General features: G+C 37.5%; 1 protein-coding gene across 11 annotated transcripts in view; it reads left to right on the plus strand.

The window, feature by feature from the left end:
- Window positions 1-25,340, plus strand: part of vps13c (vacuolar protein sorting 13 homolog C) — an 80,124-nt gene extending 54,784 nt beyond the window's left edge. For 6 of the 11 annotated variants that reach the window (XM_030130833.1, XM_030130834.1, XM_030130837.1 and 3 more), the window contains 14 exons: window positions 118-231; window positions 2,919-3,049; window positions 3,137-3,218; window positions 3,315-3,428; window positions 5,204-5,279; window positions 5,881-6,044; window positions 6,133-6,178; window positions 8,256-8,379; window positions 10,702-10,713; window positions 11,034-11,148; window positions 14,713-14,804; window positions 18,833-18,956; window positions 19,977-20,060; window positions 23,635-25,340. In XM_030130833.1, coding sequence (XP_029986693.1) covers window positions 118-231; window positions 2,919-3,049; window positions 3,137-3,218; window positions 3,315-3,428; window positions 5,204-5,279; window positions 5,881-6,044; window positions 6,133-6,178; window positions 8,256-8,379; window positions 10,702-10,713; window positions 11,034-11,148; window positions 14,713-14,804; window positions 18,833-18,956; window positions 19,977-20,060; window positions 23,635-23,736 — 1,380 coding nt within the window. In that variant the 3' untranslated portion in view covers window positions 23,737-25,340. Of the gene's footprint in view, window positions 1-117; window positions 232-2,918; window positions 3,050-3,136; window positions 3,219-3,314; window positions 3,429-5,203; window positions 5,280-5,880; window positions 6,045-6,132; window positions 6,179-8,255; window positions 8,380-10,701; window positions 10,714-11,033; window positions 11,149-13,149; window positions 13,812-14,712; window positions 14,805-18,832; window positions 18,957-19,976; window positions 20,061-23,634 lie in introns of those variants that run through there. The other 5 variants (XM_030130836.1, XM_030130844.1, XM_030130838.1 and 2 more) reach the window with 4 other exon arrangements.
- The last annotated feature ends 246 nt before the right edge of the window (window positions 25,341-25,586 follow it).

Here is a 25,586-nt window from a genome sequence, read left to right on the forward strand (position 1 = left end):
AAGGCAGCAGGTTGATGGTTCAACTCCCTGTTCTGTGTAAATGTAGAGTGATTACCATAGGGATTTACATTCAGATTAGTTTATGCTGGTTATGATTAAACCTACTGTGTGTTTCAGTCCCGGCTGATTGACAGAGATGTGCAGATGCTGCAGGCGGAGCTCATGGAGGCATCGCTGACCGACACATCAGGACTGAGTTTCTTTGAACATTTCCACATTTCCCCCATCAAGGTGAAAGCACACACCCACAATTATCCTAATAATTAATTTATGTTCAGTCCTATATATTTGGACCTTTATCTGTTTTAGTTTTATGAAGGACAATCATAGACTGTGTAAAAACGTGGATGCAGCCACCATGATGTCACCCCTTGAGTGTGAAATTTGTCTCCATTTCTGTTGTATTGTAGCCACCACTATCGCTGTGATAGTCACAGCCTGTAGTTACATCAGTGATTAATTTTCCTTCAGTCACACATTCCTCAAAAAAACTAAATTAACTAAATAGTTTATATGAACGCATCGTCCAAGTATCTTCAAATGACTGACACAGTCTATCATGCTTCTGTGAGGTTTATTACTAATTCTAAAACCATGACACATCGTTGTCAGTTGTATTCCAGAGTGGGCTGGCCTGCCCTGTCCACTAGGAGGCTGGGACACTGGTGCACCTTCATTTACAAGGCCTTACTTGGGTTACTGCCTTCCTATATCTGTAATTTAATAACAAGAAGTGTTCATTCTTATTGTCGGCGATCAAATGAGCATTTGTTCCTCTTTGTGCCTTTCGCCCGCACAGAGCTGGTAAAAGGGCATTTATGTACTCTGCTCCGTCCACATGGAATATGTTGCTAAAAGACTGGAAACTATCTGAACTGATCTCCCTGAATGCTTTTAAATCCAAACTCAAAGTGCTGGAGAACAACTCAATGACTTGCACGTGTTTTTCATAGGTTGACTTGTCCTGTATATTATTGTTTGTTGTAACTGTATGGGGTAACTGTATGTTGTAACTATGTGTTGTGTTTCATGCTGTCTCTTGGCCAGGACTCCCTTGAAAAAGAGGCTTTTAATCTCAATAGGATCTTTTTCCTAGTTAAATAAAGTTAGACAAAATAAATAAAATAAAAAATTGCAAACAGTGAACTGTGAACCGGAATTTCTGCAGGAAAAGACATTTAGCCCAATCAGGCTGGAGAAAGTATAATAATGGATTAAAATGGTAGTATAAAAGTAAAGTAAAGAATGACCCCATGTAGGTTAGTAGATTGACAGACATAATTAATAGCTTTATGTTTATCTTGCATAGATGTACTTTTGGACATAATCATACTGATTCAGGATCCACATTGACAAACATATACCAACAGGTCAATGTGTGAGAGACTATTAATGTACTTTTCCCCTTTATTTAGACCTTTTTCTGTTCCAACCTTGGTAATGAAGTGACATTTTTATCGCATTCTCAATGTTTATATCCTACATTAAACAGCACACTAAGAAAACCAGAGGAAGTACTTGAAGATGCGTTTATTGTAGTCCAGCTTCAGGATATTCTAGTTTCACCACAGCCAACCTGTGTAACATCTGTCTAGGGCAACCAGATTCTTTCGGCTCTTATTAATCCTCGTTTCCATCTGTCATTAACCCTCAAGGAAAAGTATTTAAAAGCTTTTTGTTTCAGCGTGACCCCCCCCCCCAAAAAAAAAAAAAAAAAGAAAAACATCAGGTTTCAGTTGAAGCCAGATTTTCTGAAGCCACAATCTAGTGACCGTCAGTGGTATTACACAGTAAAACACTACTTCTGTACTGGCTTTACTTTCAGACATGGTTGTTGTTCCTTGGTCATTAGGGTGGTCCAAAAAATTGTTTTTAAGATTCTCTGGATTCGAACCCTGCATTTGGTTCCATATCTGGCCAAATTACTTCGGTCCAAGTTTTATGCAAATTAATTAATATTTAGAGGTTGCACAGACAGGTGCAGATTGCTCTATATACTATAACAGAACTAGCCAAATGAATAAGGCAGATTAGAGGAATTTGTAATTTTATTCTCAAAATCAAACTGCAACTTGCATAAAAATGTTACTTAGAAAGTCCAGCAACCACTGTTGGTTTATTGAAATGACCAAAAATGTTCCTGTGTTCTTTGACAACTTGTTGCCAGTACTGTTTGTGATCTGCATTTGTTGTTCGGCTACAGTTGAAGTCTGGAATAAGCTCCGCCCCTCTGTCGGTGACATCAGTGACAACTTTAGTGGAATGCCCAGTGTTCTCCTCCTTCTGAAAGTCTGCATCATCAGCCCAGTCTACTGGAGGAACTGTTCAGAATGTTTGTGGCAGATCCAAAGTTTCAAACAAACGCATGGTGCTGGTGGGGACAAAAGCCCTGATCTGCTTCCCTTCACAATCTGATGGATTAAGGACATCCCAACGCTTTAGAGGAACCAAAGAACCTGCATTTAACATCATGTTGTCGACCATCAGCTGCTTCTGCTCTGGTGTCACACTGGAGTCACAGAATGGACCACAACCAGTTCTACACTCCAGTACCACAGATGTGGGCGGAGTTACTTCATCCATGTATTTCTATCTGAATCACTCAAACCTTGGTTCTGATAGTTCTGCTCTTCTCTTACAGCTCAGCTCGGCTATGCTGAAAATGAACAATTAGTCAATTTCCAGGAAACTTCCAGCAACTTGTGCAACCTCTAAAACATCTCCTTTTTCTTCCAAACTTTTTCCTAAATCATCTTTAGAATGCCAAAACCTAATGCAGGGTTCTAACTGAGGTTATCTGAAACTGTATTTTTTACCAGGATTGTTGGACCACCCTATTGGTCATATAACTGAAGAAGATGTTATTGAGGAAAATCAAGAGGTTAAACCCCCAGTGTGTGTGTTGTTTTTACTTCCAGCTCCATCTCAGTCTGTCTCTGGGCTCCAGTGGTGAGGACGCGGCTCAGGAAACAGCAGCCGTCCAGTCACTGAATCTGTTACTGAAAAGCATCGGAGCGACTCTGACCGATGTTGACGACCTCATTTTTAAGTGCGTTACATCCTCCTGTTTGAAGTTCTCACTTGGCTGTTTCAGGGTCAGTTACTATAATATGATGTTTGCTGTTGTCGCTCTCAGACTCGCCTTCTTTGAAGTGAAGTACCAGTTTTACCGTAGAGAGAAGCTGATGTGGGCGGTGGTCCGTCACTACAGCGAACAGGTGAGGTCTCAGCCCAGTGTTGTCAGGGCAACGGTACAGAGGGGCGGTATGTGACGTGGATCTGACGAAAGAATGTGCTCCATGTTTTGTCTGCAGTTTCTGAAGCAGATGTATGTCCTGGTTCTGGGTCTGGATGTTCTGGGAAATCCATTTGGACTGATCCGGGGTCTGTCTGAGGGGGTCGAGGCATTTTTCTATGAGCCATTCCAGGTATTATCGCTTAAAATTAATTTCAATATTTTGACTAAATGCAGCAGAAATCATCTTGTTTAGTAATTATATGTAAACAATATAAATGAGATTATTAATCCAACCTTGGACCACTATCTAATCCAATGTGAGCAGCCACATGAAAGACCTGTCTGTTTTTTAATATAACAGAATGTTTAGAGGGGATGTCATCTTCTTGTCAGCTAGAAACTTAAAAGGAGATGGGTTGGATATTAAACAGTGAGGAAAAGCTTAGTCACAGCTCAATCTATCACTGTTACTTGTTATTATACAGACTCAATCAATAACACTGGGTTACAAAAAAATGTTTTTTGCAAGTTGTCTAGGTTTTTTCAACTGAATTAGGACCATTTTGCACCGCTAAATCCAAAAATGACATCTGTTTTTCTCAATCAGGTCAGGTTTTTTGCTAATTTGATTTTGAAAAATTTGATCTTCTCACAAAATTGATTACATTTTTGTGACTTTATCAGTTGATTTTTTATATAGTTCTCACCCAAAATAGGTTTTAAGAGAAAAAAAATCATTTTCTAACTGGATTCCTGTTAGGTACAATGGTGTATTCACCGCAGATGGAGCAGAATACGTCAGGCTTATTTTTGCAAGATCTTCTAGTCAAAGCCATTTCATTCACCTGTAATATTAAAAAAAACATTAATCATAAATTGGCAAAAGTAAAATCTTCAGAACTCGTTTATTGCAAGAAATATGAAAGAATTTTGTATCATATGATGTGAACATGCCCATAAATGTAAGCAAAAATGTTAAAAAGCCAATATGTAGCATAGTTCAGAAAGTTGACCTGATTGAGCAAAATTAATGTGATTTTTGGATTCAGCACACCAAAATGATCCTAAATCAGCTCAAAAAACTGAAACAATATATTTGTTGTTGACCAGTGTAATCATAGTAAATCATAACGCTTATTACAGACTCAGGGTCCAGATAAAAACAGGCATTAAGACAATACATGCAAGAAAGCAAAAGCAACTAAAAATACCTTTTAATAATAATAATAATAATAATAATAATAATAATAATAATAATAATAATAATAAAAACCAGAATTACTTAATAAAAAACAAATTAAAAGGTAATGATGGGGTCACCTACCCTCTACAAAAAAAGAATGTCTCCACAGTGGTGTTAGCTGTGTGTACAACTGCACCTCATGTTTGTCAAATACATGATGCGTTCATTTTTAGAGGCATTAACCTGGCAAATAAATCTATACATTACATTTCTGAAAACTGCTTAAAAAGAACTGACTCATTTTCACTCTCATTACACCATCAGGTCTATTCAGTAATAATCTCAGAACCTCATTTTAAATGAAGTTACATTGAAATAACACAAATGTACAGTATGGAAGAGTTTAGAAGAAGCCCTGAGCAGAGGCACCTTCACACCATCTGCACATGCTCTGGACCTGCATCAAAGAATGTTTGTACATACAACATTCATCATTGCCTGTAAATATCACTATCATCACCAACAACTTAATATTGGAAACTTTTGAGTGTTTATAATCTTAATAATATTATCAGCATTGTATTTAAAATCCGTCCACAATATAATCAGAACTTATTAAGGAGGTGCTGGAGACCAACACTTGGTCAAGTACTGTTTGTGGACATTAATCAACAGAAGGAGAATGTTGGATTTTATTGTTGTCCGGTCCAAATCCAAATCCAGCTTCTGGTCTTGTGATCTGGTCCTGGTTCAGTTGTGGACATATGTTGTGTGTTTTTCAGGGAGCAGTTCAAGGTCCAGAGGAGTTTGCTGAAGGTTTTGTGATTGGAGTCCGCAGCCTGCTGGGCCACACTGTCGGTGAGAGACCTGAACAGACCAACATGAACTGGATCTGTTTGATCTAGTTTACAGACAGAAAGTTTTGTCTTTTATGAATATAATAAATCAGTGAAATACTTGAGCACAAAATACTGATGAAGCAAGTGGTGCCAGACATAAGAAACCCCGCCCCCTCGCACATATTCTATCTTATTTTGGAATCGATCCAGCTGATGTCATCATGTCTATGCGTGTGATGATGTCAGCATATCAACTGCCTCTATATATATATATCCCAAGTTTGGAGTAAATTGAAACAAAATTGATGTTTTATAGACTTTTGAAATTTTGTGCATTATAAGTAAATGGAAAAAAAAAAGAATTAAAAAAATAATCAAAAATTTTAACTTTGACCTATTTGTTCCAAAATGAAATGACGTCTATTCTGGGTCACTGGCAATCTATAAACCCAGTTTGGTGTGAATTCAACCAATAGTTTTGCTGCTGGAGTGTTAACAAACAAAGAAACCGAACCAAAAACATTACCCCTTGCTTCCCCTTCGTGGGGCGGGGGGATAATTTGATTCAGGAGATGATAATTATCAACCAACTGTCTCCTCCTCCTTCATCTGTCCTATAGGTGGCGCTGCAGGTATGGTGTCCAGGATCACAGGCTCAGTGGGTAAAGGTCTGGCAGCCATCACTATGGACAAAGAATACCAACAAAAACGACGAGAGGAGATGAACCGACCGCCCAAAGACTTTGGAGAGAGTTTAGCTAAAGGTGGAAAAGGACTGCTGAAGGTAGGGAGCAGAGTTTCAGTTAATATTTATCTGTGCAGCTTCTGATAATGATGGAGATGATGAATCAATGAATGTTTGTGTTCTACAGGGTGTTGTGGGTGGAGTTACAGGCATCGTCACCAAGCCTGTGGAGGGTAGGTGACCCCGTCATTACCTTTTAATTTGTTCATTAATCACCAACAACTGCCGCATTCACATCAGTAAAACAAAAAACCAGAGCAGACTTTTGTGTGATCTCTGCTTTCTAAAATGAATCATTAGAATGATACAATGCTATTTTGTCTGTCAGCAGTAAAGGTGTTCAGTTAGGTCACCTGAACATGCATTTGTTCAATGTGTTTTGCTGCTGCTGAAAGAAATGCAGTTAGATGCATCTGATTCATCAGACATTGACCAGAGTTGAAAAGCTGAGTTCAGCCTTTTACAACCCCAGACCGTTCACTGTTCCACACTGGTCATATTTACCAGTGACAGGGGCAAGTAATGCCACAGCTGCACACACACAGTAACATGTTAAATGAACATCACACATCTCTGCAGTAGTATTTACAGATGGCTAAACACATCTGGATGGATGAGCTTTTGGTAATATTCATCAACTATGAATCTTCTGCAAAAAATATTGAGTTCACTCTTGACCCACATCGTAACATTCCATCATCTTTGACAAAAATGGGTGCAGTGTTTCTGCTGGAATCCTCTCAGAAGTATCACACCTCCTTGGCAGAGGTAATAGTCTGGAAGAAACTACTCGTGATTCTCAGCTGGAAACATGTACTGTTCAGTAACCTGCAACTTTATTTAGAGGTGTGTTAGGATGAAAATATAGAGAATGTCCTTTTACTTAATAACAGGTCACAGTTATTTAATACTAAGAGTGGCAGTTATTAATAGTCTATGGTTTATTTTGATCATAAACATTTCTCTGTATTGTCAGGTATTGTTCTAAAAATGTCAGAATTGGTGGGTCAGATTAGATCACTGAATCAGCAGGAAACTACAGTTAATGCATCTCTAGATATAACCATATAATGGCTCCCATTGGTTTGTGGGCTGTTTTGAACTTGGATATTTGGAGTTCCATGTTACTTTGACATAGGGATGTAACGATATGAAAATTTCATATCACGGTTATTGTGACCAAAATTATCACGGTTTTCATTATTATCGCGGTGTTGTTGAAATTGTGCTCAAAATGTTCAAAAAGTACTAATACACACTGAAATAATTTAACCAAGTTGTATTTTGAAAAAATAAATAAAAATAAATAATTGGCACAATGCACTTTCTGTTGCAGAAACATTCAAATATTAACCCTTAGTGATGTGAGCCTATTTTGGCTGTTTTTCAGTACTTTTGATTTTGCCTTTATATACTATATAAACAAATGTTTACTATACCCATGTTTGGTATCTTTTTTTTTTCAGCACAACTTCATCTATATCATCTGCCTATTATTTTTTTCACTTTAACCTACTATAAAAACAGAAAAGGACAGAAAACACAAAAAATATATAAAATCCAATTTGAAAATGTATATAATTTATTGCATAAATAACACACAGATGCTTAACGAACCTTTTCAAAGACTTTAAAAGTGAATATTGGTTCCAAATATTATTAAAATTGTAATCAATTAAAACTATACTCAAATATTTGACATAAAAGCAGATCTTTACATAGGGTTTTTTCCCCTAAAAGTGCGGTAATCAAACATGGTTATCATGATAATTAGAATTTAAACGGTAATACTAACTGTCTGCAATTTTACCACGGTTTATCATTATACCGGTAATCGTTACATCCCTACTTTGACGTCATGTGAGATACTGGACATGTAGATGCAGGCCTCTGTGCATTTGGACTAGAGCAGGGGTGTCAAACTCAGATCCTCGAGGGCCGGTATCCTGCATGTTTTAGATGGTTCCCTCTTCCAGCACACCTGACGGTCGTTATCAGACTTCTGCAGAGCTGGAGGATAGGCTGATCATTTGAATCAGGTGTGTTGGAAGAGGGAAACATCTAAAACATGCAGGATACCGGCCCTCGAGGATCTGAGTTTGACACCCCTGGACTAGAGTTTCACCTGCTGTCTATAGTTTACCTTTCAGCCTCTAGTGGCCGTGCAAGGAACTGCTGTTCGTTACAGACCAGTCCGTGTCTCAGTGGATCGGTTATGACAACACCTAACTATTACCTGTTTATCTGCAGGGGCAAAGAAGGAGGGTGCCGCTGGCTTCTTTAAAGGCATCGGTAAAGGTCTGGTGGGTGTGGTGGCCCGGCCCACTGGCGGCATCGTGGACATGGCGAGCAGCACGTTTCAGGGCATCCAGAGGTAACGTCATCGCTGAGAAGATGTTGGTGTTCTCAAACTGTGTGCTATTTGTTTAATCGTAGCTTCTTTAAATTTTTTGCTTTACGAAGTCTTACCTTTGTCGTCGGTGTGCTTCATAACGTGTTGTCTCCTCTGTTTCTAATTTTCTGCTTTTGTTTTTTGTCTTGTGTTGTGGCCTGGGATTTTGTTCTTGTCTTTGTGGTGTGTGAGTATTTGATAATAAACATGTTCAAGCTCAGTTCCTTCATATCCACTGTTGTCAGAAAAAAAACATCATAACCTTTTAATATCTGCACATCATCTGATGGAGGCGTCCCATTAATCTGTCAGCACAGACAGACTTTTGTAAAAACTGGTTTCCATCCAACAGCTGAGGGCAGAGAAATGAAGGAGCACAGCTTGACGGCGCAGCTGTTTTTGCATGTCTGTGTTGTTCCGCAGCAGACGGACGGTAAGTTGCTGCATTTTGTCCCAACTGAAAAGTTCATGATCAAGTCATCCAGACAGGACTGATTCATGCTCGTCACATCGTCCATCATTCTTACTAGCCCCACCCTTTTCCGAGCCCCGCCCCTTTGGCTTGCTGCAGCATTGTGATTTGTTCAGCTATGCCCTGAGGAGAGGCTCGCGTGTCTGTAGATGTGAGTCAAACTAAAGGGAGTCGTTTGTTGGATCGTTTCTGCAATGGAGGGTTTTGGTTTTCTTTGAAGCTGAGACACACTCTAACTGTGGTTATGAATGTGTTAATGAGTTCAGTAAATCCCAAACAGACATCAGACTCTGTACAAACGGAGATACCACTGCTCGACATTTTTAACTATGACCAACAACCTTAGGTACAGTCTGCGGCTCAGTATATCAAAAATTAGAATTCCAGCTCGTTCTGTCCACATGTCCAGTGGTTTCAGTCTGATAACAGTGACTTATGGACCTAACCATCAAAAAATGTGAAGTGATGGAAAATGGAAAATGTTACTTCCATATACAAAGGTTGGACTGTTGGTCTGTCAGTTCCCACTGCATTATTAATTCAAAGAATGTGGACCCGTCTGTAAACGTATGATGGGTTTGTTTTTTTGTATGTTTGTTGTAATACAGAGTCTTTTTTTCACAGTGCTTCACCTTTTTGTCCAGACACTCTGAGCGCTTTTTTTTAAAGATATGATATAGTGTTGTCACCGGTGCAACTTTACAGGAAGAACTTAAAAACGATCATGAGGGAAAAATCTGTTTGCGGGAGGACATGGATCAGACATTGTTCTGATTGTGTTTGAGTGTTTAGCTTTTACATACATGTCATAAATTAATCTATCATACAACAACCGTCAGAATCCAGATCCGGTGTCATCAACAAAACCTGCATGTAGCTTGTTCTTTTCCCCACGTGTCGCTCCCCCCTGTTCTCTCCTCAGGGATTGGCTGACTGTATGAGCACATGGTCCAGCTGGGCTGAGTTTAACTGACTGCGTCGAAACACACTGGAGTCACAGAGTTTGTTTGTTTGGTTGTAGTAGTGCAAGTGTATGCAGTTAAAGCACTAATAAACATGGATGTGCATGAAACTCGATAGCTGATTGGCCAAGAGGTTTGACCAGAAAGTTAACAAATGGATACAGACTGAGGTGGAATTATTGTGGTTGATGCCATTTATTTCGATTGCAACGCATCGTGTGACCAGGGAACAGGAAGGAAATTTATTTGAAAAGATTTGGGTTAAATAACTTTAGAATAAATGTACATGAAGTGGAGTTAGATCACTTAGAACAGGCCCTTTTTAACAGATAATTCTCTGTTTTGTTCTTTTGGCTTGTGATTAATTTAATTAAATGAATTTATTAAGAACTAAATGACACTGCCTTTACATGAGTTGTTACACACTGACTTTGCTTTATGTGCATGTGAAATGACTAACTTGAACATTTCCACAGTCTGCTCTTGTAAACATGAAGCTTCAGAGTAAATACTAAATCGCAGCTGTTTGAAGAATATGCCCTGGTTTCAAATATCTCTGTTTATACTTGGTATTTGTACCAAACTGTTCAACTCAACATCAGACTTTGGTTAAAAATATTTCCATCGGACATCATTCATTTAGAATCCAGTTAAACTCCACTCAGGACCTTCTACATGTTATCATAGAATCAACGGCTTTAAAACACAATTAAATCGCAGCGACGCGTCACCATAACAACCTGCTTCTGACCCAGCTGCCTCAGTGTTACCCCCCCCGTCCACAGCCCCCTCAGCCCCCCATTCAGTCATGTCACCCATCAGTGCGTTCTGATGATCTGACACTGGTTATGTTTCATGCTGTCACTGTAGAGGTCATGAAAGGTGAGATATGAATACGGCTCCATCAAACCGCATCGTGTGCAATGATTGAACAGAATCTGAATGTTCAGTTTGATCTTCTGAGGCAGCGTCTGCTCTGTAAACTGTTTTCTCCTTTTCTGTTTGCTTCTCTGCATGGTCGGCATCATGGTACTTCTAACCTGGAAAACAAAAAACACGTTAAATTAACTTACAGAGAAGAATTTTAATAGTAATTGGAGTTACATTTTCATGTTTAAACTTTCTACAATCACAAACTAACTGTGTGTGTGTGTGTTTCTGTTGGTCTGTAATTGTTTGTGTGTGAATGTTGTTGATCACAGAGCGGCAGAGTCCACAGAGGAAGTGACCAAACTCCGCCCAGTGCGTCTGATCAGGGAGGACGGCATCATCAGACCGTATGACCTGACAGAATCCAAGGGTTACGACCTTTTCCAGGTGTGTTTACTTTGCTTCTTTGATTTCACAAAAAAGGGAAGCTTACCGTTTCAGCCATTACTCTATTGATGAAAAATGCAATGGCTAACCTGCGAATAATTTGCTTAAATTTTGATCACATTCAACGCCATGAGCCAGCGCTGTCTGTTCTTCAGCAACAACCAACATTCTCCTAATAATATTCAACAGTTTGGTGCATCAACAAAGCACATATCTCAGCCGTGGCATAGAGAATAGTAATGTGCTTAGGAGTTTTGGCTGCTTTTAACTTTGGTTTGAATTATACGACTAAAAAAATAGACATAAGACGTGTGTCATTATTATTTTGTAAATTTCAGCTCCGATCAGGTTTTGTCATGATTTTCTAGTCTATGGATAAGAGGTTAGATCGCCACAGGAACCATCTGATTCATATGGAACCAAGTCTTCAAAAAATAAGAATTACTAAGCACTGAGGCACTTCTCCCATTGGACTACATTCTAACAGAGCAGACCCAAAGCCTGTGATGTGTTTACACCTAAAGACTGGAATCTCTCCCTTTAGCCATGACCTCTGATGACTTCACTTATGTCACTCTGATCCTGCTGCCTCTCTCCTGTAAACAGATCTTTGCATTCTGTAATGGTGCCTCCAAATGGGGTCAAGTTTACAGTGTTCACAGTAATAATCTGTACATCTCATGGTTTGAAGTTTTCAGAACATTCAGAGCTCAACAGTTGAAATGTTTTCAGAAATTGTGGCGGCCATGGGCATTACTTTGTCAGTGGATCTGTTAATATAATACATACATAGACTGTAATTTTACTAATATGGGGTTTTCCTCCATCATGATATGTCTGAAGGAAAATGTTGATATTCCCAAAGGTCGCCTTGCCACTTACTTTCCTAAATTCTTAGTCTCAGTAGCTTTGAGTTCCAGTTACCTTGCAGTGAAGTTTTCATGACTTATAAATTAAAGGTATTTCAAATACATAGCTCCTTGTTTTGTTCCTACAAGTTCCTGAGTTCTGATAGCAATAAAACCTCCCAAACACAAGTAAAATATGCAATAATATAATATAATAATATAATATATATAATATAATAGTATTTTTTTTGTTGCTTGTAAAAGTGATATTTTAAGTCTGTGAATCTGTAGGAACTAATTATTCAGCAATACAAGAATATAGAAAGGGTATGTACGATCCAATTATTGTTCAAATCTGCTCTGCTATTAGCTGTATATATCACTTCAGTTGTAATATGTATGTTAAATAAACATTTATTAGCATATTTGTAGTGTTTTAATTCCAGTCAGTCTTTTATTATGACTACTGAACAAAGTGACAAACTGCTGTCCCCATGTCACAACATATTTGTGTTCATTAAAACTTATCATTTAAACATTTTCATCCAGTATTGATCACAATTGTAGTTTAACATCATAGCTAAAGCCCTATGTTTCATTTAGTATCAGTTTCCAATGAGAACAGCATGTTTTGTACATTTGCGTAAAGTGAAATAACTTTTGTTCATTTTGAGTTGCCATGTCACGCTGCAGTAATTTAAGTATTTTTACCCCAGAATTTTATTTCTGCAAATTGGAATATGGGTCATGTGAAAGTAGTTACTGAGATGTATTCATACATGTATTAAAAATGGAGAGAAGTTCTTTAGTTTAAACACAGATCTTAATGAACATGAAATGTGTTCCTTGTGTCACCACTTGATCTGGCCCATTAGAACATCAGCACCAGAGCACTAGCTGACATAACGACATAATGCAGTTTTAAACTGATGCTAACATTAGCCGCTGTGGCTCATGTATTCTAACAGGCCCTGTTGTATAAAGTACTGATAAAGTTAATGAAATGTTTTCATGGCAGAATCCTTTGTTGTTAGCATGCATTCGTAGCCATTCTTTAGCTGAGCTGAACTTTTCTTGTTCCTTCTTCTAACCACTTTGTTCTTCTGTGTTCCTCTTTCTTCTTCTTCTCTTTGTTTGTTTATGTCACATGCAGCCTGATGATGAAGAGTAAACAGGGTTTGATGAATCACCTTATAAATGCTCTCTATGCTTTCCCTCTGTCGCAGAGAACATACATGTGATATTTACTTTCCTCTTCCTGTAAAGCTACTTATTGATATTGTGTATTTCTGAAACTTCTTGTGCTCAGATGATTCAGGTGACTCTGCTGAAAACTTGATGCATGTTTAAACTAATCTCTGCTCTCATACCTCAGACATTTTTACACTCAGCTCTCACTTTATTTTTTCTAGATGAAACATTTCTGCATCTGATTTTTAAAGACTTTTATTTTATTTATGGCCATTTATAAATAATCAGTACGTAATTTATTGATCCAGACAGTAAATTATTTTATTATGAATGAGTGATGACCATTCTCCTTTAGAACTTAGCAATATATTTGTAAACTATGTAGCATCCCCTGTATATGAATATATGATATTTAACATTTATGTCTTCTTTGTATAATTCAATCTGAAATAATATAAATATATAAATGTCATCATTGTGTCAGCATGACCTCTGACCTGTGGTGAGTGAGTGTGTGTGTCTGTATATGTGTATGTGTGTGTGTGTGTGTGTGTGCGCGCGCTGGTGTCTATTCTGTAACATGTTCAAACATGCCATTTAATAAAAACTTAACTCCTTATTCACCATTTCCTTCTGTACTTCTGCTAACATGGGTTTTATTTATTCAGTCATATGAGTGAATGCTCATATATACAAGAGCAAACACACACACTTCCTACTTTCACATTAAGTGGATGAACCTTCCAGAAGAACAGTGTTTATCAAGGCCAAATGTATAACATTTTTATGAGGGAACTTTCACAAATGAGCTAATGTGAGTGTAAATAAGTACACTTTTAATGTGTCTTATACATAAATATATTTTATATTAAAGCATTTAGCATGCTAATCAGTTAGCCTTTATATGTCTTGTCTTTTAATGCATTTTGGTCATAGATTTGATCAACATGATGAGCTCTGTGATTATTTGCGTGAACACACAGCTGTGATTTGTTCATTGGCTGGTGCACCTTATCCTGCTAGCAGGCTACTATGCTAATAATGATCTCACTTAAATCTGCAGTCATTTACAGTTTTTAATGTATTTTTCCATAAAGACCTGAAGCATGTCAGTTCATCTCACTATGGATCAAGTTACAGCTGGAATTTTTTCCCCTGATTTTGGATATATGTTGAAGCAGAACAAAAATACACAAGAATTTTCTTACTTGTCTTTGAATTGAATTATCCATTACACTCCCAAACAGTGTAGATGCATTACAAAAAAAAACAAACCTAAATTTAGCAAATCCTATCACCTTTGTCCTTTGACAATCTGATGAAGAAATGGCCTCAGTGGATTTCCTGATTCTTGGTCAGTTTCTTGTACTTCAGTGTTCAAAGAGGGGTTTAAATGTGAATCTACACTGACAGAGGTGAGTAATGTAGGTCAACAAAATCAGACCAACCAAACCGTGACAAAAACAGCTATGAATGTAATGTGGTAATGAACCACAATGAAGGCAGTTTGTTTTTGTGTTTTCAGCGCTCTGAGATCAAGCAGCTGGACGGTGAAGTCTTCCGGGACCACTGTCCTTATCCTGGACACAGAAAGACAAACATTATTGTCACCAACAGGTAAAAACCCACATACACCTGAAAAGACCTGTGCAGACCTGTAGAGACCATCACAGACCTGTAGAGACCTGTGCAGACCTGCAGAGACCAACACCCACCTGTAGAGACCTGTGCAGACCTGTAGAGACCATCACAGACCTGAAAAGACCTGTGCAGACCTGTAGAGACCAACACCCACCTGTAGAGACCTGTGCAGACCTGTAGAGACCATCACAGACCTGTAGAGACCTGTGCAGACCTGCAGAGACCAACACCCACCTGTAGAGACCTGTGCAGACCTGTAGAGACCATCACAGACCTGTAGAGACCTGTGCAGACCTGTAGAGACCAACACAGACCTGTAGAGACCTGTGCAGACCTGTAGAGACCATCACAGACCTGTAGAGACCTGTGCAGACCTGTAGAGACCATCACAGACCTGTAGAGACCTGTGCAGACCTGTAGAGACCATCACAGACCTGTAGAGACCTGTGCAGACCTGTAGAGACCATCACAGACCTGTAGAGACCTGTGCAGACCTGTAGAGACCTGTGCAGACCTGTAGAGACCATCACAGACCTGCCCATGCAGACCCTCTTCAGGCCTCGTATTAACATGCTTTGAAACTAGGGCTCCAGGGATTCGTTGGTGGTTGACAGTGAGTATCTGTAGTTTCGTGGGTGGTTAATTTACTGTATTCCAGCAGTAAAGCAGCCACTAATAACAGTAAAAACAGTTAAACTTTTATATGGCCTAAACACTACAACCAGTACGTACCTGTCATTTGTCCCAGAACTTCCTTCAATTAAACAACTCCAAATCAGACGTTATACTGTTCGGTCCACCAAAGTCCACCATTGCCATAAAAAACAGCCTCCGCTCTCTCTCCTCAAATATCACACCAGCTGCCGGAAATCTTGGAGTAATATTTGATTCAGACCTCTCAGTCCAACCTCACTTTAATAAACTTATCCAGTTCTGTTTTTAAGCTAATGTCGTCATGTGGCGTCCGTCGTTGTCGTCGTCTGTTACAAAAATTTCAATCATCTTCTTCTCCAAAACTACAATTCCGATTGACTTCAAACTTGGTATACAGCTTCTGTATGATGATGTCAACAAAAGTTAGTGAAATTATTTGGATCCGGATCTGATTCTGGATTTGGTGCCGCTTTGAAAAATGTCCCCATTATCAGAGATAGGAAGTGGATGGATGCAGTAACTCAGTAAATATAAATGATCTCCAGTGTAAATGTCTCCAGTCCAGCCCTGATGGGGAGATGACCCAAACATAATGTCCACATGCTGATCAGGATCTTCTTCTGGATCTGGAACTGACGCAAAATTTAACATGGGCTCTTATGGGGAAAACATTTCAATCATCTTCTTCTCTGAAACTCCAGTTCTGATTGACTTCAGACTTGGTATACAGCTTCTGTATGATGATGTCAACACAAGGGATTGAATTATTTCGATCCAGATCTGATTCTGGATTTGGTGCCACTTTGAAAAATTTTCCCATTATAACAGATAGGAAGTGGATTGATCCATTAAATCAGTATCAATGATATCAAGTTGGAAGTTCAGTTTTGTACAGATCTGATTGGAATATGAGCAAAACATGGGCTATTTCTGTAATAGAATAAATACACAGAACTGGGGGAGAATAAATGACATCTGGATACATTTCCCAAAGCTTTTAATTTGGCCGGTAAGCTACAGGAGCATTGGTCCGATTTTTTTACATCTACGAACCATTTCAAAAATCAAACCAATTGCCCCACACTCCGACCTGGAAACAGTCATCCACTCATTCATATTCACCAGACTCGACTACTGTAACTCACTTCTGTCCGTCATCAACCAAAATCATTGTCCCGCCTCCAACTGGTCCAGAACACAGCAGCTAGACTTCCGACTGGTTTGAACAGATGACATCACATCAGCCCAGTCCTGGCCTCCCTCCATTGGCTCCCTGTGTGTTTTAGAATTGATTTTAAGATTTTGCTGATCACATTTAAAGCCCAAATGGACCTGGCCCCTACCTATATAGATGAGATGCTAGTTGAGTACGAGCCAGTACGCAGCCTTAGATCCTCGGGGGGGCAGAGGGCTCCTGGCGGTTCCAAAGTCCAGGTTTAAATCTAAGGGTGAGCGGGCATTTTCCATCAAGACCCCCCCCCCCCCACTTTGGAACGGCCTGCCCCAGGAGATAAGGCTGAGGAATCAGAGACATCTTTTAAATCACTTCTTAAAACACATTTTTATAGGCTTGCTTTTATGTGATGTTTGTCCCTTTTAATTTTTTAAATTTGAATCTTATCCTGTTTATTAATTTATATTCTCATACATGATGCTGTTTTATCTCATTTCTTCATTTTTGCATTGATTTGACAGCATCAAGTTACATTATCCCTGCCCTCTTTATTCTGATTCATTTAATTTATTCGAAGTGTCATGTTTCTGCATTTGTTGTACACATCTCTCTTTTTGTGTTGCTTCTGTTTTGGTGTTTTTACTTGCATCTTGTATCCTGCTGTTGTGCCCTTTACTTGTTTGTCAAAAGCACTTTGTAAACTTTGTTTTTAAAAGGTGCTATATAAATAAAGCTATTATTATTATTATTATTATTATTATTATTATTATTATTATTACACTAGGTTACAAAAAAATGTTTTTTGCAAGTTGTTTAGGTTTTTTCAACTGAATTAGGACCATTTTGCACCGCTAAATCCAAAAATGACATCTGTTTTTCTCAATCAGGTCAGGTCTTTTTGCTAATTTGATTTTGAAAAATTTTATCTTCTCACAATCTGTGCCCAAACTTTATCTTGGTCACCAAGTTTAATACCAAAATGAGATTGGTAAGCACACTTTATGAAACTGGTGACTTGATTCCTGTTAGGTACAATGGTGTATTTACCACAGATGTAGCAGAATACGTCAGGCTTATTTTTGCAAGATCTTCTAGTCGAAGCCATTTCATTCACCTGTAATATTAAAAAAAAACAATCATAAATTGGCAAAAGTAAAATCTTCAGAACTCGTTTATTGCAAGAAATATGAAAGAATTTTGTATCATTTGATGTGAAAATGCCCATAAATGTAAGCAAAAATGTTAAAAAGCCAATATGTAACATAGTTCAGAAAGTTGACCTGATTGAGCAAAATTAATGTGATTTTTGGATTCAGCACCAAAATGATCCTAAATCAGCTCAAAAAACTGAAACAATAAAGTTGTTGTTGTTGTTGTTGTTGTTGTTGTTGTTGTTGTTGTTGTTGTTGTTGTTGTTCTTCTTCTTCTTCTTCTTCTTCTTCTTCTTCTTCTTCTTCTTCTTCTTCTTCTTCTTCTTCTTCTTCTTCTTCTTCTTCTTCTTCTTCTTCTTCTTCTTCTTCTTCTTCTTCTTCTTCTTCTTCTTCTTCTTCTTCTTCTTCTTCTTCTTCTTCTTCTTCTTCTTCTTCTTCTTCTTCTTCTTCTTCTCTTCTTCTTCTTCTCCTTCTCCTTCTCCTTCTCCTTCTCCTTCTTCTCCTTCTTCTCCTTCTCCTTCTTCTCCTCCTCATTATTATTATTATTATTATTATTATGTCACTCACAGTCTTGTTTTGAGATTTGAGCTCTTTATGGCCACTTTCTACAGACTTTACCAGAGGGAATTACCCATAAATGACTGTGTTATAACATCCTACTAGGGTCATGCAGGGGAGGTAATGAAGGGTTGAAAGAGATAAAACATAACAATGGTTGAAATGTACAATAAATCACTACATTATCGAGGAAAGATGGTTCATAGAAGCACATCAAATCAGGAATGTAAGGATCTGGTCAAACACCAGTTCATCATCCACTTGTGTTCATTTCAACTTTATGATGCTGTTACAAAATTAATACATTCATTTTGATTTAATTTGATAATTAAGAAGTCCCAAATCCCACAAACAAAAAACAAAAACATGTTGTACCTAAATGATAGCGAAAATGAATTAACCTGGTAGTGTTTGTTCTTTTTTTACTCTAGTTTTTGTGTTATTTATTGTTGCTTTTGTGTGTCTAGGAGGGTTGTGTGCATGAAGGAGGTGGACTTTGTGAACCACTTTCACAAAGAATGGGAGTGTTTGTTTGAGAACTTCTATCGTCCTCCTGCAGTGATGGGAACTGAGCTGAAGATCTACTGCAAGGTAAAGAAAGTCAACATGAACACATCAAATAAACAAAGTCATCTTCTTCTTTTTTTTTTTTTTTTACCGTCAATTTCTTTATTAAACTTTTCATACATAATTTAAGAAAGAACATAAAATCACAGACAAGAGCTTACGACAAGAATGTTCAAGGATCAACAACACTGTAAAGTTATTAAAATAAAATAACACACACAAAAAAGAAACACACAAAACAAAACAAAAAAAAAACAATAACATATAAAACAGCATAAAACATGATATATTGTATTACAAGCTGCTAGTAAGGCGGTATTGGGTTGTTAACACAAGATTGGCAGAAAAAATTAAAAAAGAAAAAAACTTCAACCGGAGTTTTCAGGGAAGTCCAGCTTCCGAACATATTCAAAAAAAGGGTCCCATATTTTAGAGAGTTGTTGTTGTGAGCCCTTCAACGAGTGTCTGATTTTTTTCAGATTGGCAAAATAAAGTCCATCCCTGACCCAATGAGAGTGAGATGGTGGAGTGGCCCATTTCCATTTTAGAAGAATCAATCGTCGCGCCAACAAACTGACAAAGGCTATAAAAGTTCTGTTTTCTGGAGACAATGATAAAACATTTGAAGTTGCACCAAACAGAGCGATAGTAGAGCTTGGCACAATACTTTCCCCAGTGACCTCACCCAAAGTGTCAAAAATTTTGGACCAATAAGAGAATAATTTTGGGCATGTCCAGAACATGTGAATAAGTGACGCATCAGCCTGGTGACACCCATCACACGTTGGATCTATATTTGGATCCATTTTTGACATCCTGACCTTTGTCAAGTGGGTTCAGTGTAAAATTTTGCACTGTATAAGGCCATGTTTTGCACTAATTGAGGAGTGTTGAACTTTATCCTAAACCTCGTCCCACATATCATTGGTTAACTTAACAAAGTCATCTTAATTAAAAAGTCAACACTTTATTTCATTGTTTTAATTTTTCATTAGTTAAGTGGTGGTATTATTGTTTTGTTTTTCTTTCTTTCCTTTGTTTCAGGATCAGCAGAAGTTGAAGCTTCCAAAGAAAGACGGTCAGGAGGCGGTGAGGACGGTTCAGCTTGGAGATACAAACACTGCACAGGTACTCACTGCATTTGTGTGTAATTTTATTTTTCTGTACATATTTGTATGTGTACCCTCCTCACTTATTAAGGTAAGACAAGGAAATACAGTGAAATGTTGATTACAGTATTAACCCATAAAGACCCAAACGGCCACCTGCAATCAAAAGCATCTACTGATCTGAACTGTTTAATCTCTGTTGATCCACTAATCCTATCAATACATGTCAATAATTGGTGTAAAATACAGTTCTTCATCTTTTCATGGTCATCAGATATGACCCATTTGGACGTTCAGAGCCTCCGTAGTGAACATGGAAACACCGTCATCTTCTACAACATTGATTCACCGGTAAAACCCATGGAGTTGGATCAGTGACAGTGGATGGACACACTTGTTTTTACATTCAGTTATTGATATCTTTGCTAAAAAACGTCACGATTTCTTAAGTTTTTTTCTATTTCTGATATAATAACCTTTAACTTTGCTCTGAGTTTTCATGAACATCTACATGATCAGTGAATTAAATATAGGAAAGAATATGATTTGCATGGAAAAATGCAAAATAAAGACAATACTATTATAATAGATGGTAATAAATCATTTTAAAAAGGCTAAATATAGAAGAAAAATTCATTTGAGAACTGCCACAAAAGTAGCACTGGGTCTTTATGGGTTAAAAACAAAAATACAAACTAAATAGCTTCTACAGGCAATAGTCAGTATTAAGTATGTCTTCTATTCCTGTAAGAAAAAGGAGTCCAAACAAGAAGAAACATTTGACATGTGTTGAAGGAAACCTGATGGAAAACACCTGAACATTAATGCAGTAAATCTCATACCATGTGCCTAGAAGAGTTTAAGGTGTTAAGTACAAAGGAAGGTCACACCAGATACTGGATACTTTGGTCGGTTTTTTCTGAAATTCTATTTTTAATACTCTTTTTACACGTTCTGTATATTTTAGTTGCATTTTGATAGAGACTAATAAACTCATATGTACATGATATTATGTCATTCTGATCTTGCTTTAATAACATACCTACTGGTGACCTAAGGTGTGATCTGGTAGGGTATCCTATCTTATATTTAGGCCTTTTTACACAGTTTTCTGCATTTTGCTGTTTGAGATTATGTTTCAGCTTCATTTTTTATTAGTTCACCAGCCGATAGACCATGAGCTACTGTGAAATTTTTGAAATTTTAAAAATATGCCTTTACCTATCATGGTCCATATTTTGATGGCTTATAATGGGTGTCAAACTCATTTTAGTTCAGTTCCACATTCAGCCTAATATGATCTGCAGTGGGCCGGACCAGTCAAATAATATAAATAACAGAATAATGACTTTTGAGTGAAAAAAGTAAAATTCCGTAATGAAAATGTTTTCATCTATGAATTGTACTCAAACTTAATATGAACAACCTGAACATTCTTTAGTAAAATAAGTGCAATGTTAATGATACTACGCCTTAGTTTATCATAATATGTGAATCATAACTTAGAGATCACAGTGGATCTAAAAATACACAAAACATTAAATAACAGGCAGAATATTATTAAAATTCTACATGCTTCTCTTAAGAAATTTCAGGTTATTCACTTTTTTATATATATAAAAGGATAGTCTGTAAATGTAAACAGTTGTGTAATTTTACTTTTTTTACACTAAAGCAAAAAGAAAAATTTAAAGTTTTGATTATTTCTAGGTTATTATGATAGAATTTTACTGGTCTGATCATTTTTAGATTGAATAGACCTAAAATGATTTTAACAGCCTTGATTGTTAATATCTTCAGTGTGATTTTTGCATTTCACAAATTCTTCCAAGGGGCCGGATTGAACCCTTTGGCGGGCCAGATTTGGCCCCCGGACCACATGTTTGACACATGTGACTTATAACATGGAAATGATTACAGATATTAATATAGTTACTATTGAGCACTGATAGGAAGTCATATATGGATTTTGATTTAATTAGTTGAGTTCTCCACCAGTGAAAGTACCACCCACTTCTGTTGGGAGATTGATCTGCACAGGACTCTAACATAGCAGCAAAACCTGACAACCTCACAAATTCAACTTGTTATTGATTTTTGATAGAACATGTCCGTGAGATACAGGGACGTTGGTCCTATTTTCAGCTTTAACAATAACTGAGGCTATTTCACCCTCCAGTTCAACTTCATTCTTTCACTTTAATTCACCATTTAACTTCTGTCAAAGTAATTAAGCTGCATTCAAGCTAGGGCTCCACAATCAATTTTAAATTGAAATCGGATTATTTAATTAATTTCAAACCTAGTTTCTCATGTCTCCGGGCTGTGCGCCTCCGGGCTACCGTAGGCTCCTCCTCCTAACAGTAAGACTGATCTCCACAGTCTTTGGTCTCCACACACCAGTACAAAAATGGCGTTTGCTAAGGAGAGTAAGAAGTTCGTGGCTACTAATAGCAAGAGCAAGTTGGTTGTGTGGAATTGGTACAGCTTCGAAGTTTCCAGTGAAGACCAAACCATTCCTTGCTGCAGACTGTGCCTGAAGGCGGTATCAGTCAAAGACAGCAGCACAACCAACTTATTCCAGCTCCTCAAACATCATCACACACCAGAGTGGGAGCAGTACATCGCATTGGAGCTGCACGCAAAAACAGCATGCCTGCAAAAACGCCACCACCAGCCCAAATCAAAATCGAGTTTTTAGAAGAAATAATCTGGATTTTATTTTTGGCCAAAATCGTGCAGCCCTAATTCAAGCACAGCTTTCATCTCAGCGGTCACACATTCTCTTCACTGATCACACATTTTCTAGATGAGGTTGAAACTGATGTGATGCAGTTTTTGATGTGATGTCGTGGAGTCACATGATGCTGGTATCCATTGTTGGCTCATGCATTCACCACTTCATCTTACATTAATCTGTTGGATGGTTGTCTCTAAATCAGAGGAGAAAGTGAAGATGTCGTTTTTACTGCTAAGGAGTTAATGGGTAAACCTCCTCCTTCCATCTCTAGCCTCATATCCTGTCACACCACTAGCATTAGATGTGCTGCTTGAATTCTTCTAGATGTCCACACGGTAAAGCTGAGTTCCTGAGTGTTTCTGTTTATGCACGCATGGACATGGAATGAACTGCATCATTCTACTTGAAACACTCCCTTCTTTAGGTGGCTTTAGAGCTATTTTACTAAACTGTGCTGTTATGAAAGAAACATGTTGATTTACAGAAAACTTGACAGAGTTATGGATGTCACTGGTATGGTCTAATGGTCTGTTTGCCTCTTTTTTTAGTTCCTTCTTCATTTTTTAAAATTATTTTTTGTGTTGCTTTTATCTGAGAGTGAATTTGTCTTTTTTTGTGGAACAGCTGAAACACCCTGAAAGCAGACCTATGGTATCTCAATGGGACCATCCAGGATATATAAAATGAAAAAATAAATAACACATCATCCTGAAATGTATTGAAACTAAAGTAACAAAGAAAACTGAAGGAGTAAAAAGTCTAAATATCTGTGTTAAAATGTAGGGAGTGAAATGTTCCATAACGTTGTACAGTTAGGTGTCTGTACTTAGTTCCTTCCCACCTCTGTCAACAGAAGCTGCAGGCGGCGATATCAGACGCTCAGGTGGCGCGGCAGCAGCACCGCATGGCGAGGCAGAAGTCTCAGCGCTTCCTGAAACCGACCAACAAGCAGTGAGGTCACTTCCTGTATTCTGTATAAATGAGAAATTAGAGATTTGTGTTAAGATGAAGGGGTTCTCACTTTAATCAGTATGAGCACTGTAATTACATAAACTTAATCATGAAATGTTTTAGTCATCCTTATCGACATTTTCTTCAACATCAGATGTATGTTGTGTGTTTCCATGGTAACTGATGACAATGAAGGTGTGAGATTTGACTAAATGTTCAGATGCTAAAAGGTTAAAGGTTTTTTTTTTCATCAGGGACTGAGACAGATGTGAGTTTTAGTGAGGTTTTTTTTTTTTTTTTTTTAATGATTTACACATTTTTCTCACAACTGGGGCCTTCAGCTTTCAAAGTAAAATCCAACTGTTTGGTTTAAGTGTCAGTTTAACCCTCAAAGACCTTTATATTAAAGACCGAGAAGTATTTACATGGCAACTTCCACATGAATTATTCTCCAAATGTGACCTTTCTTGAGTGATTTATCGTCATTTATTATAATATTATCCTCTATATTTGACATTTCTGTAAAAATCAGGTATTTCCAATATTTAATTTTCTGATCATGTAGATGTTCGTAAAAGCTCGGAGTAAATTCAAAGGTTATTATATCGAAACAGAGAAAACTGAAGCAAAAGTATAAGTGTTTACAACCACTGCCATTTGTCAACATGGGTTTTATTGTTGAATTAATGTTGCAGATGATGACTGTTTATTCCATGTGTAATACCGAGCCTCTGAATGTCCAAATAAGACACATCTGATTCCACTGAAAAGCTGTTAAACTGTATTTTACCTGAATTATTTCAACATATCGATAGGATAAGTGGTTTAGAAGTTATTAAACATTTTATACCCGTACATGCTTTTGGTTGTGGTGGCTGTTCAGGTGTTTGAGGGTTAAACGACACAACAGGCTCTTATTTTGAAAGCGTACAAACCGGACAAAGATCATGTGACCGAAATCTGAACACACTTCCATTGAGGTGGGTTTTGTTGCTTTAATTGTTTATCTTACAGAAAAAAATCAACTTGCTGTTTAATTAAAATCAAAAATCAGATGTGGAATCTGATTGGCAGGTAGAGGAGCCAATTAGAAACGAGGTGAGCTGATTCAAAATAATCATTAATCCTGTAGTCTGCCAACGAACCTGCACAGATTTAGTTAATTTAGATCATGGGGATGCACATAGATAGTGCTTTCTGTAAATAAATCTAAAAGTGGAGATACTTGGAAGAATGTGATTTTTTTTTTTTTTTTTTTTTTTTTTATAGTACTGTCTAGTTTGAGGGTTTTTTGGGTAATTTTGTCCCTGCTGTTTGCCTGCAGGCTGCACTATCATGTGGAGATGAAGCCATAGAATGAATGTAGGAATGATGGTGAATGGTGATGGTATGTGAAACGAACAGTATGCTGTATGCTGACTTTTACTTAACAATGAAGATCTGATACTATGAGTTCATGTACTTTAACACAGAAGCAAATAACAGACTGATACAATCAAATGTCTGAGCGTAAAACTGATCTCAGAATTGAAATTTTCTGTTCACATGAAAAAAAAAAAAAAACAATTCAAATGTTTAAACATGGATATTTCTTTCATTAATAAATAATTATGTCAAAGCAGCTGATCTTCATCTGTTAGAAACTGAAGAAGTGTTTACTTTGAAGAAGCACAAATGTATGAAATGTGTCTGTGCAGTTATTCACCCTTTATGTGAGCACTTTATGTTCCTTATCTGTGTCAGATTGTATGAAGCTGAAAATCTGTTTGGATTATCATCTGTCCACTTGAAGAACATTTTTGCTGGAAAACATGTAACCTTACGATTCTTTATTAAAAAAAAATATATATTTGT

Source organism: Sphaeramia orbicularis, chromosome 3 (assembly GCF_902148855.1).
Source record: "Sphaeramia orbicularis chromosome 3, fSphaOr1.1, whole genome shotgun sequence".
In the NCBI taxonomy this organism is placed as follows: Eukaryota; Metazoa; Chordata; class Actinopteri; order Kurtiformes; family Apogonidae; genus Sphaeramia; species Sphaeramia orbicularis.